The sequence below is a fragment of the Gordionus sp. m RMFG-2023 genome, chromosome 4, assembly GCF_954871325.1.
Source record: "Gordionus sp. m RMFG-2023 chromosome 4, tfGorSpeb1-WG-v2, whole genome shotgun sequence".
In the NCBI taxonomy this organism is placed as follows: Eukaryota; Metazoa; Nematomorpha; class Gordioida; order Chordodea; family Parachordodidae; genus Gordionus; species Gordionus sp. m RMFG-2023.
Genome location: NC_088778.1, coordinates 5,849,067 through 5,870,552, shown reverse-complemented (window position 1 = coordinate 5,870,552; position 21,486 = coordinate 5,849,067). Strand labels below are relative to the sequence as shown.

Sequence of the window (21,486 nt, the reverse complement as noted above, 5' to 3'; positions counted from 1 at the left end):
GCGTATCTTGCGGAAAAAAAATCATTTTTAATAGAAAATTAAAATGTTAGCTTAAATGATTTTTTCTAATTCGCGCAAAATTACGCGATTCCTAATAATTTTACGATTGGTAAAACTTTAATCTTTCTAATATTGTTCTATAAATCAAATATTTAAATTAATATATTAATTGATTCAATATTTATATACACAAAAATAACTATATGAAATTATCAGTTAATAGATTATTTGTTTTTATCTTCAAAATACTCGGGAAATTATTTTTTGAATTATCACGTTTTCTATTTGATATAATTTACATTCATTATTTTATTTACTTAAATAAATTTCTTTGATTCTTGTCTAATTAGTTTTTTGAAAATTGGCTTGATTTGAAAATGTGATATAAAACTTTCACTACTACCATAAATCAGATAAGGATGATGTTTTACTTGGCTAATAAATTTTGGGCTTTGCTAGCATTTCTTTTTACCTGTAGATACCAAATTCAATTTTCTAAAGATAAGCAAATGCCCAAGAGCATCGGGGTATTTTGCCTTATTTTAACTTATTATTTTCCTATGCTCAAATATATTTTATCTTGCTTATAATTAACGCTTTCATGATTCTCCTTTTTTCAATTATGCATCTAAACTAAGAGATTAGCATTTCATTAATTAAAAGTTTATAAGAGGAGTTAGCTGTAGCATATTTTTGTGATTTCCGCGTCATTAATTTAAATGAATATAGTTTAATCAACGTACAAACCATAAAATGACCCTACATCTTACGTCTATATATGTAAAATGCATTTAATACATAAATTTCAAGCTAGTAGTATATACATATCATTGATTTTTTTTAAAACTAAATTTATATATCATTTAAGTAGGGAGGAGTCTACAGATAGTGTTGTTAAAAGGTCGGGTCGAATTTTAAAAGACCTGATTGAGACCTTAGCCAAAAAAATATTAGGTAAGCATCGATATTTTGTTCATATAATGGTAAAAAGGTTTGAAGGTCTATTTACCAGCTTAGATAATATAATTTTGGCCAAAATCTTAATTGATCCGTATTTAAAAATCGACTCTGGCCCTTTAACAGCATTACTCTAGAATGATCATTGTAGGACTTACAGTATATTGAAAAAATATTTTTCTACATTTCCTTTTTTTTTAAAAATTCAAGTTCTTATATAGTGGAAATATGTGGTATATGAAAAAAGGTCTCAAATAAGAAACTATATTTTATCAATTAGTATCTAAGAGATAAAATAATATTAACCCAAAATTTTCAACCATAGGCTGAAAAATATCCAACCATTCTCAAATCCATATGTACACAACTTCTGGACTCCATAATCCTTAATCATAAACAAAATTTGGCGCCACGCCACTTTTTTCAGAATACTTGGATTATTATAACACTTTGAATGTTTTAAACTATATATTAAGTCTAAATCTGAACATGTAGTAATTTATCAAATTAAACAACAATAAAAAAAATCTATCGAAAAACTTTTAAACTCAAAAATGATCACCTAACAATATATACGGCAAGTCGTATTTTTACTACCACCAAAAGTACTTCATTATCTACAGTGCTTAATATAAAATTAATCTCACTTTACACCTCCCTAATCACATTTCTACTCAATCGGGCGTGGGCCTTTTCCCCCTATCTTTTCCCTTATCTGGTATTAAGTAAATTCTTGTGTCGACAGGTAACTACGACATGATCTTCGCACCATAGTTAATATTTCAATATTTAGCAAATTAGGTAGTTTAAGGGTAGCTTTGTAGCAATTTACAACTCAAAGAAATATAACTTTAAAGTCAAAATGATACACTTTGTAATAATATAAATAAATTTTAGTTATCGCTTTGTATTATTATTATAGATTACATTACACTTGTTTGTAGTTTTATTCACCTGTTAATTATTATTGGTTGTTTTATTATCTATAGATATATTTTTCATAAATAAAGTTTACATGGAAATTTAACAATGAATTCGTCAGTATAATTGGTACTAATGTTATTACGTGATATGTGATATAGCGCTTTTGCCCCATATTGTTGAAGGTTCAACAGAGCTAAGCTAGGGTATGTGGCGTAGCAGGGATATACCTATAGGGGGTGGGGGGTTTAAAATATTTTTTGGGGACTTTGTCCAAAAACTCCCTTTCATCCGGCCTTCGAGGTCCTTAAAAATATTATATAATACTAATTTTTCATAGTTATCTTTATATCATCTTTGTTAAAATTGACTGAGCAATTAGAATTACTAATTCCAAAATTTGCCAATATTTTGTGCTTTATTAGTGTCTAACCACGTAAGTAGAGAGCATAAATGGAAATATATTAATAAAAATATTTTGGCCAAATTTATGATTAATAGGTGACTAAAAGCATTATTTTGAAAATTTTATCAATAAATTAATTCAATCCATATAGTTTAAGAAAAAAAATTGCCTTCCCAAAACTCCCATTTTTTATGATCACTCAATATATCTTATTCTAAATTAAAAATAATTATTTTAAATATTTTTGCTTATAACAAAATTTTACAAAGAATTTCATTATATATTGTAATAATTATTAAAATACCTTAGTATAAATAACAACCCTTTATCTAATTATGTATTTATTATAATGATAATATACAATAAAATAAATTTAAAATGTACAAATTTTATACAGATTATTATATTAAAAATTTATTGTAAATAATTTCCGGTCATGGGTTACTTTATTTGAATATTTACTTATGATATGTTGTCAAAATGTAGTATCAATTTTTAAAAAGGTAAAATAAATATAGGTGAAAAATATAGAAATAGAATTTACGGGAAAGGATAGGGGATAAAAAAAAAATAGAAGCTTGGAAAATGGAAGGTTGTATTTAAAAAAAATATAATTACAATAAAATATAAGTAATTCTTGTTGCAGATAATGGTATTTAAAAAAATATAACTTGAAAATTATAATTAAAACAATTAATTATATTATCAATATATAAATAACTCTTATTTAAAAATAGTATAATATAAAAAATATATAAATATTATGACTAAGAATTTATTATAATTAACATATAAAAATTTTATGAAGAACATATTATATTATATAGCAATTTTATTATTTTTGATAAAAAGAGATCTACTTTTCTCTGAGATTTGGCTAATTATCTAGAATCAAATTTTTATCTAGAATAATCTCCTAATGGTGTTAATACATTTAAATGGTTTTCACCCGTTCTATATCTTAAATAGGCTTTTAACCTTTTCAAAGTTGAAAACCTTTCATTAGTGCATGTATTAAACGGTGAGCTAGCGAAAATAAAAAAAAACATTGTTTTGATATTAGGCAGGTAATGTAAAATGCAATTACACATGTAAACAAAACATTTTTTGGTCTCAAAGTGTACTTCTGTCAAGATTTTATACAAAAATTCGATATCACAAAGAATCTTATCATATGATCCTTAAATCATCAGAATAAAACTGAGATTTTCTTAATAACCTCTCGCGTTTCAAGTGTATTCAAAAATAAAATCTTGCTGTTTATTTGCACTAAATTAAACAATTTTTCTTTTAATTAAAAACTATAAAAAATAAATTAAAATTTTTTAAAACTATCTAATTTGTTTAACAATATAAATTATATTATTAAATTTATAATTGTTTTTCAAAAATATCTTTCGAGATATGCATATAATATTTTTTCTCCATCTTCGACTCTACTAATACTATGCCAGAAACTATTTACAATATGTCAAAATTATGACGAAAACGAAATTCCAAAAATAAAAAAAAAGCAGAGAAAAAGAAAATGCCCAACTACAAATAAAAGGATTTAGGAAATGTTATATATTTATTCAACTACTAAATCAACAAATAAATGCTTTATTGTAAAAACAAAAATAAGACGCAAATTAAAACTAAAAAGAAAACAAGAAAAGAAAATGCCCAACTAGAAATAAAAGGACCTAGGAAATGTTATATAATAAATTTATTCAACTACTAAATCAACAAATATTTCTTTATTAATAAAAATATTGATAAGTCATTTTACAAATATTAATAATCATAAGTAATTTTCATAATAAAATGGATCATATTGAAAGGATTGGTTTTTGTAAGTTCCGTAAAAAAAAATTAATGATCATTTATCAAAAAAAAATCTACAATATATAAAAATCTCTAATATTAAAATGACTGACATTTTAACTATATACAAAAAAAATAGATAAACAAAAATATACATATAAAATGATTGACGTTATACTACAAAAATGTATCATTTATGACACAATATATTTTTATAGCCCCACTCCCCTTTTTATTTAATATTTTAGTTCATATAATTTTTAATTTAAACCATATAATTATTTAAAATTAAAGGTATTACTCATTTTCACTTAACTGGAATACATAGAGCTGGGTTAAAAATTAGTAGCTCTCTACACGTTTTTCGACAGGCCGCACGTACTTGCATGCAGCGTCTACATGACAGGATTTTCACTGGATGCAAACCCCCTTCAAAAACCTTTGCCTACCCTCCTAAAAAAATCGCAGCCTGTCTCTTTATCATTATTTTCACCTATTTATTTATTGACACTCTTTTCAAAGAATTTATAAAGGATAACTTAAATTAATTTATCTCTTCTACCAACTATCGATATTTTGTGAATATAAAGAATTTATTTTTTAGATAATAAATTCAATTAAAACCTCCATTATTTACAATGAATTAATTATTATGGCATTATGAGCTTGCTAAAATATCTAAACCTTTTAAATTACATTTAAAAGGATAGTTTATTTGGAAAACAATGTGTATGATTGTTTGCAATATATAGATTTGGTCGATGAATTGTATTATAATAATACTATAATAAAAGTATTAATTTTTACAGCAATAAATTTTGTCCTATTTCATCTCAAAATTTAATAGATAACCCCCCAAATAATTTTTCCCACCCCCATTAGAGCAGCTTACCCTCTACCTTCTCAAAAAAATAGGATGCAAACTGTTGCTACCCCTCCCGCTCATGTAGACGCTGCTTGCACGTACAACAGTCCAAAGACTGACATTTAAATATATAGATTAAGATAAATAGAGTTAGTCAGCAAAGCAAAAGTCTATACTCTAGAATTGCCCAATATTTTATTACTTTATGGGATAATAGAAGGATGATTTTTTTAAATATCTATGTTTAATATGTAAATACTATTGGTGTTGATGTTAGTATTAAATTTAAAGTCTTATTTGTTGACCATCTAAAACATGTATAATTAAATAAATATAAAATTTTTAATCTTGTTATTCCATCGAAATTCCCAATTTATTTATAACATTTTAATCTTGCTGAATTCATACCTGTAGGGATTTTAAGGATCGAGTTAAGCAAGAATTTATAATATAAGTGGTGATAAATTAATGATCTTTATCCCAATTTATTAGTATATATGTATATCTTCAGTAAAAGTTAATTTTATATAAAAAACATCTGATAATTATTTCAATGATATAGTTATATATATCATTGTATTATTTCAACAAGAAAATAAATTAACTTGTACAATTATCGACACTCAAAATATTTGTTTATAGCCTCTATACAAACAGATAATATAATATTATTAATAAAAGCCCATAAAAATATAAAGTAGAATATATAAAATATTACTACAATACCTATTAATGTTTATATATAAATTCTTTAGTTTATTTTAAGAAATTTAAATATCATTCTTTCATATTTTACAAATCTATGCAGAAACGTAAAATTTATTTTATAATGCAATTATGCTTAATATCTTCATAATATTTATATTAAACAACTATTTCTATAACTCAACTGTATTTCAAGTATTATTTTAAAATGAAGATATAGAAGTTATGAATAAATATAACAACACTAATCTCTTTTCAAGAGTAAAAGATGTAAATTCTACACCGTTATTTAGATGTATGGTAGAATACATATATACAATAGAACCTTTTAACTCGTTGTCTATACACTCGTGTAATGCAAATAAGGATACTATTGATTTATGTAATAATGATTCAATTACAGAAAATGTGAAAAGTTCTCATAAAATAAACACCACAATTTTAGGTAAATCAATTAAAAAGTTATCACAAAATGTAATTATGAATTACAAAATCACAAATATGTGTATTCCAGTATCAAATATGTCAGATTTAGATATTTCTAAAATTATTCAAGATACCATCCCCGAATTTGCCTTTAATCCAGCCATTCTAACAAATCAGATTCATAACATATCCTTAGATTTACTGACCTCAAACAAATCAAATTTTCCTCAATATCATACATTTACAATTACAGATTCAGATGGCTACTTTTTGTTTGGATTTGTTAGAAATATATTGCTTCACAAAGTTGTTGAAAAAAAATCGAAATCCTTGAGTTATATAAAATGCCTTGTGTTATTAAGTCATAAACCTTGGCATAAATCATTTTATTTATTACTTGATCATTTAGGATATTTATCAACACTTTCAGAGTCTTCCCACAAACCTCAATTTTGCTCAGAAAATATCAATAAATTCTTAGATATTTTATACCATAAATACCCAGAAAATAAATTCAAATTTTGTTTTGATAACAAAAATGTTGATGAATATCATGTGGATATAGTTAATAATTTTTATAGATTGCATTGTCCTTCACATAGTCGAGTTACATTGATTGATTTTCCTTTAGAATCAAGAGATTATAAATGTGATAATAATATCTGTGATAGTCCTTTTTATGTAAACCTTGCCTTCCCATCTATACCAGGTATACCATACCAATTTATTTATTTTTCCAAAATTCAATTATTAACTATATTTATATATATATTAATCAAACCAATCATGATACTATATTGAAATAAAATATTTAAAGAACATTCTTAAAGGTGCCAATAGCTAATATTATAACTTACTATTAAAAATATTTCATGTATGAAAAACAAACTTAAAATTATATAAAATTATTTTTTTTTTTGGCCTGCTGGCATGTAACCCAAATTTTAAATCATTAACCTGCAAAGAGCATAATTTTAAGGCCCACTTAAAAATGTTTAAACTAGCTTAAGATTATTTTGAAAATTTTTTTAGCATGGCAGGGATTTTTAATTTCAAATTTATATAATATGTTTCAATTTTATATTTCATAATAAATTTTTAGATACAGATACATTATTTAAAATGTATTAAGATATAGATATTTTGATAAAAGTAACTATGAGAGATACAATTTTAACATATTTATGTAAGATGTGTACAATGCATAATTTAGGATATTATTAAAATTCAAATTTTCAAAGTGAGCTAAAAAGTTTATAGAGCTAATATGCCTTATATCAGAGGTATTCATGGGCCTCAACTTTTTGACCAAGCTCACCCCAGGCTAACACTAAAAAAAATTTAGGCCCAGCCTGGCCCATATAATATTAGAAAAAATTCCCAAGTCTGGCCCAAACCCATAATAAGTTTCAAAAAAAATTTCCCAAGCTCGGGTTAAGCCCATATCCAAATTTATTTTTTTTATATTATGAAAATAAACAAAATTTAAGTATATTTAGGCGAACATTTTGTTTACAATACTGAAATTTATTATTATTAGAATAAAAAAATGGCAATATTTCTTTAAGTTAGCAACTATTTTTAATAAGTTAAATTTAATAATTTTTGGCCCAAGCTCATTAAAATAAAAATTTTAAAAATCCAGGCCCTCTAGAAAATATGATATAAGGCCATACCTGGTCCATGAAAGGTCTCTGATCTATATACCAATACAAAATTAAATTATGATTTTTTGATTTTAAATTGTACAAAATATGTAATTATTAGATTTTAATAATAAAACATTCTCAAAATTTTGATCATTAAGGGACCTATATTCATTTGTAAATTTTTAACCACACCCAAACTCTTTCTACCACCACAATATGACATAGTGGTTGCTATATCTAGTGTTGTTAAACGGCTCATTTTGAGCTGATTTTTAAAAACGGCTAACTCAATATTTTGTACAGAATAGTATTACGCAAGCCTGAAGATTTTGTTTATAGAAGGAACAAAGGTTTGGACATCTATTAGCGAAATCTCGAGGCTTAGAAAATATTTTACTGGCTAAAATATTGAATTAGCCGTTTTAAAAAATTGGCTCAGCCATTTAACAACACTAGCTATATCCAATGAATAATAACTTTATATTGGTGTAATCATAAAATATATTAAAATCCCATCACTCATTTTTAAAAAAATCATTCAATATTATTTTTAATATTAAAAAAAGTTTTAGATACTTTAACAATTCTGGTGTTGTACAAGACCATAAACCAGGGAATTAGGGGAAATGTAAATCCTTGGCAGTACATTTATCATCAGTTTAACATTGTACATAAAATACTAAATTTAAATAAATCAATTATTGTAAATAATTAAATTCAGGTAATATATTTAATTTAAAGAAGAAGGATTCGATTTTTCTAATGGCATGTATACTGTGCAAAACAAATTATAAATAATATACAAAAATTCCACAGGAAGATGGGGGGGGCACTCTATAGTTGCACATTATATTTTGGTTTTGGAGACACCTTATATAATGCATATCAAAAATGATGAAATCATCAAGATGGGTTCTACTATTTGTTTCTTATTATTATATTTATTGTGGTTTATAATAAAATAATTACTCCCCCCCCCCTCTCCTCTAAATAAATAAAAAAATTTTACTTTTGTAAATATCATTTTAAGCCAATAAAAAATTATCTCTCCCCTCAATAAATACACATTAATTTTTTTTAAAATGGAATATAATTATGACAAGAATGGCTATAATTAAAATTCAGAAAATAATTTTAAAAAATAAGTCTAAAATTATTAAATTAAAAAAATATATATTAAAGGCATTCAAAAATAGGGTCTGATGTTACCCAATAGAATCTATGGAGGGGAGGGGGAAGCAACACAAAATTTTTCCCCTTTAAGAAAAATCGGTATAATTTAGAACTTATTGAAATTAGGGCAAATGTAGATGAAGTATTTCATAAATAATATGCCATTTTTGAGTCAAAAGCAGAGATATAAGAATTTAATATTTATTTGTGTCGACGACTCAGCAAGGCAAGCCCATCGTTCCAATATTAATATAGGGTATAGTCAGTCGAAGAAAATAAATCTCTTTATCACCTTCTTGGACACTTTAACTCAAATGAGGCTCTTGATTAATTAGGCAGCACTTATAAATCTGAAAATATTATTACCTCAGAATTCATCTAAATCTATTCAAATTTTGATATATTATATTTGGCATTTTTATTACTAGTAAAGTATCCTATGATGCATTACTAGTTTAATGCAAACTATGGTATAAAAGTTTAAATATGGTTGATACAAAAAAAATGATATTTATGCTTATCATAATTTCTAGACTATTTCTCTAATATATAAAATTTATTATATATTTTGGCAACACCCATTTGTACTTCTACCAATAAAAAAATATATTTTCTTCTTTAACGAGAATAAAGACATACCTGAGATGTAATATTATTAAATGGCTCTATTTGAGCCGATTTTTAAAAATGGCTAACTCAATATTTTAGCCAGAAAGATGTTGCAAGATTGAATTTTACGTTATGTCTTAGTTATATTTTTCCCCATTGGTTAATACACCATATTATTTTTCTTGAATAACTTTATAAGTTTATTTACATGCAATAATTCTTAAGAATATATATTTTTAAAATTAATCTATATTTTCAACATTTTTACAAAGTTCTTTTTCAAGGCTTCTATTTTATATTGATTTTGAGATTCATACACCGATTATATACATTTAATATTTTATCATTAGTTTATATTTTGTGGAATATAACTTGTCAATATTCTTATAGTCAGCCACTCCTAATAAATTTCTAAAACTTATGATATTCTTAAATGAGTCCTATAAGAATTCTAAAAATATTCCACCCCCAATTCCCGCTTACGCGTCTGTTAGCGGTAGATGGCTAGATTGATTACCTTCATTCTTTGGATAAGATTAAAAAAACACATCTTCAAAAATAAAATGCTTAAACACAAAGATATGAAATTTAATAAAATTATAATATAAGGCAATAAAAAATCACGAAAATTAATAATAAATTTTTTTTTAAAATAACAATAAGAAATTTTATATCTCTAAATTGTATTCTATCTTTTATAAATGTATAATAATACCAATATAATATTATAAATATTTATAATATCTTAGCGATTTCAAATTTATTCTTTAGTTAACTTATAAAATAATAATTAAATACGGTTTTTATTTGCATTTTCCTATTTTTTTATTGATACAGGGGCATGTATTAATTATGTAATTACGTAATTCATCATATTTATAAATATTAACTATGTCGTATATCGTATTTATTTCGCTCTCGGCTTTTTTTTTAATATTAAAATAAATAAATACCCAACCTTATCTTACTGTCATCACCGCGTGACGTTAACTAAGCACAAATATTATAATATAAAATTTATAAGAAAGTAGGATTTAAGATAAGATTTCGGGAAAATGAGAATCAATTAAATTAATACTGATGTTTTATTTATTTGTCGTTGATGAAATGGTAGCACTAAAAATTAGTGGAATTTAGGCTTGAGGATAAGCCTGGCTCATTTATTCCACTACTCACTCCACTACGTCTTCAAAATCTTTTTTAAACGTTATCTGTATTATACATAGCCTTAAAGAATGAAAAAAAAATAAAAAAAAATTTATAAAGGTATATCCTTTATTTCATAAATTATTCACAATATAAATGAATATCGCGTATGAGTATGAATTTGAATATGTAATGCGCATTAAACTTTTTTTTATAAGTCAAGGAATCTTTATTTTAAAATCAAACATGCCTCGCCTCCACTTTTGAACCAAATTAATTATAATTTTTATTTTTAGAGAGCATCATAATGACTGACCTATACAAATACCTTTCGATTTCTTCCATGATTTCCTATTGGACCAACTTGCTGCGCGAAAATAGAATAATATTAGTTTCCGATCATTTGGACAGGATATCTCACTGCGCGTTTGCCGGCATAACTCTTCTATACCCGATGTATTGGCAACACGTGTTTATACCAGTGCTTCCGGCCTCCATGCTGGAAATCCTAAATGCTCCTATGCCTTATTTAATAGGTTAATTTATTTTTCCTTTTTCTCTCGGTTCAAGCCTAAATTATATCGACCTTTTCCTTATTAAAAAAAAATTATCACCTCTTCACATTACCTAAATTCACGGTTATCATCTCAAATCAATACTTTTATAGAAAAATAGATGTTATAATAATCATCATTTAATAAATAAAATAGCTTTTCTCGTATATATAATTTTGAGAGTTTTAGTAACCTACTAACTATTATTATTTTACTTTTATTTTAACTTTGCAATTTACATTAAAACGATATAAATATTATTTTTTTTTAGTTTTTGTTTTAACGAATAAAAATGAAGTTTTATCACTATGGGATTAACCTAGTTACTATATAAATAAAAATAACATAAAATATTTTTTTTCAAAATATATGAAAATATAAAATATCCTGTTCTAAAAGCAAGGAACATGGAACTGAACTCGAGCCAAAATAATAGAACGGAAACGACGGGATTATTATTGAAGAACTTTCCAGAACATTCCAAAAAAGATGGAGAGAACCATTTTTTTTTCGAACACGAATCGAGTGACTAGATAAACTCAAAATATCAATTAAACCGAATATTCGCTCCCGTAATAATTTTAATCAAACAAAATCGCTTAATTTAATAATTTGTTTATTATATATAAAAAAAATGATTTCCTTATAATTTTTTTCTTGTATAGTCGCTAACATCAATGTTTATTTAGCCTACATTCGCCTTAATATAATATAACTAATTACTTTTCTATTTAAAGCCAATTAATGCCTAATTGCATCATATTTCATATATATATATATAGTTACGATATAAGATGAAGGAAAAGGAGAATAGATTGTTTTCATAAACATTATAAAAATAAATATAAAAGTACATGAGTCATCCCAATCCAAACCGAACCACGTTTGCACTATTTTTCAAATATTAATTAGTAAATAAAAATTATATATTTGCCCTAGGCCATTTCCAAGCAGAATGTTTTTTTTTTCAATGAGGGTTTTTGAGACTTATAATATAATATTTGATTTTTATAAAGACGCCATTTAATCGTTAATAAAAATCAAAGTTAGGATATGGCCATAGGCGTTTTTTTTAAGGCGTTCATGGTTGTTTATCACGAAAGAGAATAGATATGTATTTTTTCCCCTCTCAATTTTTTTTTGTTTTAGGCATGTCACGCCCCCTTTTCGATTCCTGCAAACTTTCCCGCCATCTTACTCCCGCTATCTCTTCCAACGGATTTCCTCCACCCGATAACAACGTCTCCTCTACTACATTTTCCGATCAAGTTATAACTATATTCGACCTGGACAAATGCCTCATATACACCTACACAGACTCATCATCTTTCCTACCTAATAGCATCAGCTCTAACACTTCTAGCAACATTTTTACGTCCACTAGGGATAGCGAACGACGATCCCCAAAAACTGGTAAAAACAATAATAACGGAGCTAAGTTTTTTAACCCCTCCACTGAAACTTACTCCTCTTCGCTGTTGAACGGTGCATCTAACGCGGCCGACGACGATGTCGGCAATAATAACGGGTCACTGCTACCGAATTACTTAGTGACGGAATTGAAAGAAAAACTAACCCAGTTTGAAGGTTATTTTTTTTAAAAAATACATTTTGAATTTATTGGCATCAAATAAAAAATAACGAGAAAAAAAAACAATGCCAAGCACTTAAAACAAAAAGAAAATATGTTGTGCTATTTCAATAGCTAATTAAGTCGCGGGAGCAGGATATCGCATAAACGCTTAAATTATTAACCCTACTCATGTTTTTATTTTGCACATATTTTTTTTTAAAAAATAAATGAAACTTCATAATAATATTACTTGAATTAAAACTTTTTATAAATCTAAGGCTAAGGACATACTAGAGAGCTCTAGCGTTTGAAAAAAGATCCTTTAGAGAGGACATTATGTAAAAAATTATCGTTATAAATTACACGATAGTTATAAATAGTCAAATATATTATAAATAAATATACAATACATTTTATCATCATCAAATTTTTGAAATTGACACTGTAACTCTACCTACCGAGAAGGGTTTAACTCTGTTAGCGGCTTTATGAGCGAGGTTTTTGTAAAAAAATTTAAAAATCATATTTCAGCATGTTAAAAACACCTACCCTGTGGATTTCACACAATTTCCCATTAATTTTTGAGTCATATATAATATATAATTTTTTTAAAAAACGCGTTCTTAAGAGTAGACGATAAAAATTGGATGTGGAAAACGCTACGAAATATTCAAAATTTTGGAAATGATATTTTGCAACGCTCGATTTTTTTTTTAAAAAAAAGTTATAGTTTTGATGGAGCAACTCTTCTGTCAAACGATCTTATATTTATAAAAAAAAATATTAATTTTTTAAGGTCTTTGTCGCGAAGCGTCACCCGATACCGTAGGACCTTGCAAGATTCCCATCGCTTTCATATTTTTTCGTACTCTCCTTGACTTGATAGGCAATTACCGAGCCGGTCTCAATTTCGACCCAGGTCAAGTTATAACGTTCAACCCTAAAAACTTCGTTAAAACTGCCAGGGCCAGTTTAAGACCTTGCCTCGAAGAAATCGTCAAGAGCCAGATGTTTCAACAAGTAAAATAAATTAAACACCGAAAAGGACACGAAATTTAAGATGAAAATGTGATTTTGCTATTATAACTCTTGACAAATTTTACGATGATTAATTTATTATTATGCTAGTTATCATATCAAATTAAATTTATTAGCTACCACTCTAAATCCCATATAAATTGTTGGTAAATAGACAAATCCAATTCAATAAAATAAAAACTTATTCTAGAGGGATATTGAGAAAATTAATTGTAGTGGATTTTTACAATTTTAAAGTTATTGATTTTATCGGAGGTGGTACCAATACAGATTACCATTAAGTCTATGAATTTATATATATAAATCATCTGAAAATATGTTTAGCCTAGTGTTTATCTTTAATCAATTATAAAACAGCGTAGCCATCTTTTTATCCAGAAATATTCTAGTCTATCTTCAAGTTGAGACTCAGCTTAGAAGCTTAATTCAATATTTTAGTCTTAAGGCTTGACTAAGAGACACAATAGAGTGGATCTAAGTTAGGTATTTTAACAACAATAGTTTAGGCATCAGCGGTACCTGCAGATAATGTAATTTTTTTTTTCAATTATAGTTTATTACAGAACGATTGCATTTACTCAATGGAGGCCTAGGCTTTAACGACGCCTTCGAAAGGGCAATCAATGAAAATTCCTTGCAAGTCGGTAACACGAATAGCGCCACACAGTTACAAAAATACGTCAATTACATGAAAGTTTAAACACAAACCTTACCATTTTTTATTTATTATTGAGTTTTAAATCAATCCAGGAATTTTGAAAAATAGGGATTGTTATCCAATTAAATTCCCCCGCATGCAATTAACAAAACGCGCTAATATGCGTTTGTAAAAAGCGAATATTTGCTAAGTCACTCATGCCGTATTATATTGTTTACAAATTTGCCAAAATAAAATACGAAAATATGCGCACTTTTAATTGCTTAGCGAAGACACTATGACTTATTTTTGGAATAAAAACTTGGCACAATATATATTCGTATCTTTTAACATATCGATGCCAATCATTTTCCAAGTGGGCCGTATTTACGGTTAAAATAATACTAAAGAAAGTCTATCTAATTTCTCTTTTCTACTAAATATTACAAAATAGACATTTCATGTTTTTTTTTAAATATTTTTTTGTTAATTTAAAAAATGTAATTTTTTTTTACCAATTGGCTGACCTGGTAGTCTGAATTGTTTCATAAATTATATGTTGATTTTAATAAAAAAAAGTAGTCAGTTTTTTAAATTATAATATATAAGCAAAATTATCTGTGCATGTGTTATGATGACATGCAATCTAATTATCTTATATATTTTTTTTTTACAAACTCTAAGATACGTTTAAACCTAATTTAAATATATTTTAAAAAAAATGTATTTAAAAGGTGGAATCAAATTCGATATAATAATAATATTATCTTTTTTCCTAGGGATCGTTTTGATACTATTTATTAAATGAAAACCTTTTTCAATTTTTCAGAAACCTTTCGACCCAGAGCGTGGCCCGGGTAACCGGCCGGGAACTGACGAATAAATGGTGTGATTTTATAAATCCGGGCGGGGAAATTTAAAAAAATGACAAATCTGGAAATTCGTTAAAATAAATTCTTATTAATTAGTTTAAAAATTACACTAACCAAGTGTAAAAAACCTATAATCAAAATAAAATCTATTTGACCTCAGCAGGTCTTTGACGTTTCGAGAAAAATTCAAAAATTTTCTCCAAATTACTAAGATCACATTTATTGTTAGTAAATTTCGGGTGGTAAGCTTCTTCAGTATCTCTTACCATTTTATGTTATTCCTATAATTAGTCTTATTTAATTTTACTTTACAGGGCCCATTAAAGTTTTGGCTTGCCTTTTTGCCGTTTATCCATCACTTTTACTCACCTTATGCCTATACCATCTTAGTCCATTTACGATGATTTTTATGGGTACTATTTTTAAACTTCCCAGTATATTCCATGGAATTCCTAGTTGGCCTATGATAGAACAGCTGTCACTATTGTGAACAAGACTCTTTGGTTATCGGAAAGTCTGATGGTGAGGATGTACCACTTGTGCTTTAAATTGTAGTATGGTTCTTATTCTTATGTATGATTCGAATATTTATTTTTTTAATGATCTTTTTGCCGTATAAGGTCCACCAGATAAGTTTTTTCGGAGTTATATCTAAAGCCTTCTCTAGATCGAGAGAATGACCAAATGTCGCTTCTTTTTCTCTTAATATTTTTCACTCATTTGTTTAATTGCTTGGATGACATCAGTTGCTGATTTTCCAGGCATTTAGCCTAACTGAGTCTCTCCTATTTCGAATGTTTCTTTTAGCCTTTTTTATATTTTTTCTTAGAGTTTTAGACAATGGGATATTAGTTGTATGCCTGTTATTTTGGAAATCATTTGGATTATCTTTATTTTTGAAGATAGGAACTAGAAACAATTGAATTAGTGATCTTAGCAGTTATTTTAATATCAATTTTTTGGACTCTTTGTAAAAAAAACTTAAAACTGTCGTCACAGTCACAAGGAAACAATGTCGAGATCATTGTATGGTATTCTCATATACCCACAGTCACGTGGCTATCATGCTATTAAAATAGTGACTCGTTTAATCGTACCTTCATCATGTTTATGGTAAGAAGTTTTTAAACGAAGCCCATCATTAGCCTTTAATAATTTTAGTCACGTGGCGTCCCCTAATTCTCATTCCTCTTTAAACCTCGCTTGAAAATTTAAATTCTTATTTCTATGTTTAAATAAGTTATAAATATAATTTTTTTTATTTTTAATGTGAAGGGCGAAGGCGATTTTTACCTGACCGTTCTTAAACGCAAGACCAGCCAAGTTCTAGAAAAGGAGTTTTTCCTAAAGCGAGCCGCTAAATTGCTGACTTCCAAACTGGCGAACCCTAGCCACCCTTTCCTAGGTCATAATTCTAATAACCTCAACAAAAATATCGATGCCGATGACCCTCTTAATAATGGGTCGGGACATTTTTACGACGTATCTCCTCCCTTTGATAGTAGCGATAGCGATGGAAAGAATAGTAATAACAAAAGCAAGCATTTAAATGGCCATTTTTCGTCCTGCGAACGTCAATCATCCCTTTTCTCAGAAAACGCTTCCCCACATGCTTCCAATTTTTACCTGAACGAATCTTCGGGTGCCATTCGAAGATTTGATCCTGAGAAGATTCTCATGAATAAAAAGATGGTTCTTAACGATGATTCCGGTTATGCAACTAGCGGTGCTCCTAACGTATGTATAAAATCCTAATTTATTCACATATTATTAAAATTTTAGGGGTAAAAAAACTGAAAAAAATATTCAAAAGAGGATGATTTTTAAGATAAATATGATTGCATTCTGCCATTTATTATCATAATCACAAAACCTTCTTTTAAAAATTTCTTAAATTAATAGAGCCTAAATGGTACTATGAACGGGGCTTCAATATCCTTCGAAAACGATTTCAACCCCGAAATATCCTCTTCCTATCCTGACAATCACAGCTCCGCATTTAAATTATCCAATGGATACATTAAGAATAAAAAAATGTATCTCCCCCAAAATTTGCCATTTTCTGTCGACGTTGGAGCAACAACCAAAGAACGCAGTTTGATAGACTTAGATTGCGAAATCGAAGGTCCGGGTCACTTTGCCTTGCTAGAACAAAATCTTTTGGGTTACTCGCTAGCAGATAAAGTTTCTGACATGAATCACATTCAAAATATAAAACGCCAGTCTCATTCTTCAACAGGAGGAAGGCAATGGGAAAAATTTGAATGAGGATTTCGCTTGTCTAATACTTTTTGTAATGTATTTAGATTCGTAGGTGTCACATGGTTATATTCAATATAAGGTTGTGTTTGAGTATAGATTTAGTTTTAATAGATTTTATTATGTTTGATAGGTATACCTTGTTTAACTTCAAATTTATTATGTTAAGATTTAAGAACAAAAAATGATTTTTTTAGCAATAATCACACCATATCAAATAATTATTTTATTAAATTTTTTTTTAGATTTATTGTAATATAAAAATCAAAAGAAAATATATTCCATTATATATTTAGAATATATCATAATATAACAAACGTTTATTCATAATATTTAATATATTATATTTTTTGATTATAAATTATATACACACATTGTGTTTAAGAAAGAATTAAAAATATGCAATGATGATAATTTTTTTTAAATTTGACCAATCCTTTCTAAAATTATATTTAATTTCCCTTAATTTATAAATAATATGCATAACATCCTTTAAAAATAAGAGTAAGAAACAACGTTAAATTATATGTAATACGATAGATGTATAATATAATATACATCAAATATCATGATATTTTTTTTATGTACATATATATATAAATATATTATAGCTATATATATATTTTTTTATAAATAAATGCCATAAATTTCTTCTAAAAAAAATTTAGTATAAATTATAGTGTTGTTGAACGGGATCCATTTATCCGATTTTTTAAAAACCACAAAATCAAAATATTAGTTAAAATGTTATTACCCATGCAGATGTCCAGACCTTTCTATCATCTATGGGTAAAATTTCTAAGCTTGGGTAATTTGCCTTTGGCTATAATCTGAAATAACCGTTTTTAAATTGGCGCATTTGATGTATTAAACATAAAGTGATTTTACAGCGCTGTAAAGAAGCATTCGTTACTATTTTTGAATTAGTGACATTTTTCAAATTATGCAAAAACTTAAATATAATTGCCTGAAAATTTTGTTTAATTTTCCTATAATTATTTTATTGGTTGGTTCTTTATTTTATTTTAATATTCTTACTTAAACTTGTAAAATATTTATTATGAAATAAAAAAAAATGATTTTTTTTAATGAATAGAAATTGTTTAACTAATTTCGCCCGAAAAGTATTGCAAATTCGCCCACCCCCATTGTTTTAGAAGCCCGCTCACACGCCCATTATTTAAAATATTTTAACCCACACATTGCATACCTCCTAATTATTACGACAAATATACATGAAATATAATAAATACTAACATATAATGATCAAACTGATACTTGCCTTTTAGAAAATATTAAAGTACTATAAAAATTTATGAAAGATCTGTAGATTACTAATTTTTTAAATTATGAATTAATGATTTTAGCCTTTAAATTTTTTAAAATAGTATCAAAGGTAAAATAAACCAGAAATAGCTAACATATAGTAAAAAAAAAATCAGTTAGCTAATAGTAATAAATCTAAGCACAACAATGAGATTCGTTTATATTTGCGCCATTCAAATGATTAATATTGGATAAACTATTCATTAAAGAAAGATAATAATACTAGTATTGATAAGGGTTCTTGATGGGAAGAATGGAGAATTGAATATATGGCATGGAAATGAACTTAGAAACATTTAAGTTCCATTCAACAAAATTTCCATTTGCGAGAATTCATATAAATAATTTTTTTAAAAATCAAATTTATAATTTTAGACACAAAATCATGAATTAAATTGTGATTTTATTTTTTTATCTTTTGGTTATTAACAAGGGTAAAGGTTAGCAATATTATCGATAAAAAAATAATATTATTGATTAATATCTCACTAATTATAAAAAACTTAGGCTATATCCTAGGTCGCCTATATACTTAATACTTAATAGCCGGCTATTTAGCCGTCTTTTAGTAGCAGCTAAATGACAAAAGAAATTTTTTTTAAAAAAAAATGAAAATAAAATGATTAAAAATAGGAAAAATATTAATGTCACCAAATATTTAAATAATAAACTAAAATATGGTGTCCTCGATCAAATATTTTTTTGCTCATTTTTGTATTATTTAAAATTTACCTTGAAATTTAAAAACCCAAATATATACTATGGGTTTTAATTTTGTAATCAATGATTAAACAAAATCCTATTTTATTAGTGGATGTATAAAAATTAATATTATTTTATGCAATAATTTTAGACGAAACATAATATTGATAAATTGTGGGTTTTATATGCTAAAAGGAAAGTTTGATATTGCATATATCAATTAAAATTATAGTATATAATGTATCCGTTAGATATGTAAATAATGTAACCTTTAAAAAAAGTTATTTCGTACTTTTCTATTTATATATGTAAAAACTTTAAATTAGCTTAAATTATTCTTTTCTTAAATTGACATTAAAATAAATCTAATTTTATAAAATCCTTCTTTTGTATATATGTAAATATTTATAAAAATAATAATATATATAGTATGGAAATTGTAAAGATATAGGATGTATAAATTATTTTAGAAAAATAAAGTCTTTACAATATTGTTTTTCACAATAAATTTTATCATTAATTTTCTCTGCCTTCTGTGTTTTATCAATATCTTAAGAAATTAGGATTTTTAAATAATAAACATAAAACCATTATAAATAATAAATGTAATATAAATTAATAATAATATTTCATTATGATATATTTATAATAGATCGTTGAAAAATATAATTTAAAAATCGGTTTGACTAAATTACAAATGCCAAGGTAAACTGCAAATGCTTAGGTAAAATTTTTTCATATATTCTCTCTTGAATGGAGCGAGGTTTATTTTCTTATACAATAAATAACTTATAAAAAATTATATTCTTAGACATATTCAATAATAAATGAATAGACTTTAATAGTTGTATTTCCTTTTATCTCTTAATAAAGAGTTTAAATCCTGTTAGATTTAGGCGTAATTCATTTTTATAAATACGCAATAATTTGATTATGAATTATATTATTATATAATGAGTTGGTTTGTGAATATGTTATCGACGGTTGTATAAATTGAATATGAATTATATGATTATATAATTACTTGGGTTGTGAATATGTTATAGACGATTGTAAAGTATTAATACTTGAATATTCAGTTTTGAAATTTATTATTTTATGAACTTTAATATACTTGTAATTTTTTTTGCATATTAAAATAATATACATAGATGGGAAAAAATTTCTAAATAAAAACTTTTTTTTCTTGTTTTGTAAAATTTGATTGTGGAAACTTCAGGAGATTAATAGCGTGGTAAATCGGTTAGTGAAAAAAAGACTTGTAAGAATTATTAGCAAATTAATTAATTATATTAATCTTCCTTTTATTATTAATACTGTCGTAGTTTTATATATATATATATATTCATATTACGTAATGCCAATCAACCGATTTAAATAAGGTTGATTGGATTATAATTAGAATTACCATTGAAGAACACGTGATAAAAATATTATTTTATTCTTTCGTGTTCAAATATAATTGTAAAAAAAAGAAGTATATTATTAAAAATTATGGATTTTTTTCGTATTGTAAAATTATTAGATCTGTATAAAAGATTAATATAAAAAACATCGTATTTTTCTAAAATATCTATTCTGTAATTGTTGGAATGGATTCTTCTAATTTATTTTAGTTAGTTTTTCTTAAATTGTAATTTGAGTTTAGGAAGGGTTGAAAGTAAGGGGATATATTTTCATAGTTTTTTTTACAGTGGTGCTCGTGACACGGATCAGAAGGTTTGGAGTGATTCGGTTGTAAAGGTAAAACAAAATTTTTGTTGATATATATTTTTTATCTGATAAATTTTTGACAACGCATAAGTACTAACTCTAGATACGTATTTTATTGTGAATTTTTTTTTGTAATATCCATATATTCT

At 26.0% G+C, this 21,486-nt stretch overlaps 1 protein-coding gene across 1 annotated transcript; it reads left to right on the top strand.

The window, feature by feature from the left end:
- The first annotated feature begins 5,942 nt into the window (after positions 1–5,942).
- LOC135927902 (DENN domain-containing protein 5B-like) lies at positions 5,943–17,794 on the top strand. The gene is made up of 7 exons (XM_065464147.1): positions 5,943–6,795; positions 10,960–11,199; positions 12,367–12,804; positions 13,587–13,810; positions 14,382–14,522; positions 16,613–17,074; positions 17,240–17,794. The coding sequence occupies exons 1-7, from the start codon at positions 5,958–5,960 to the stop codon at positions 17,603–17,605; spliced, it is 2,709 nt and encodes a 902-aa protein (XP_065320219.1). The 5' UTR covers positions 5,943–5,957; the 3' UTR covers positions 17,606–17,794.
- Positions 17,795–21,486: the final 3,692 nt, after the last annotated feature.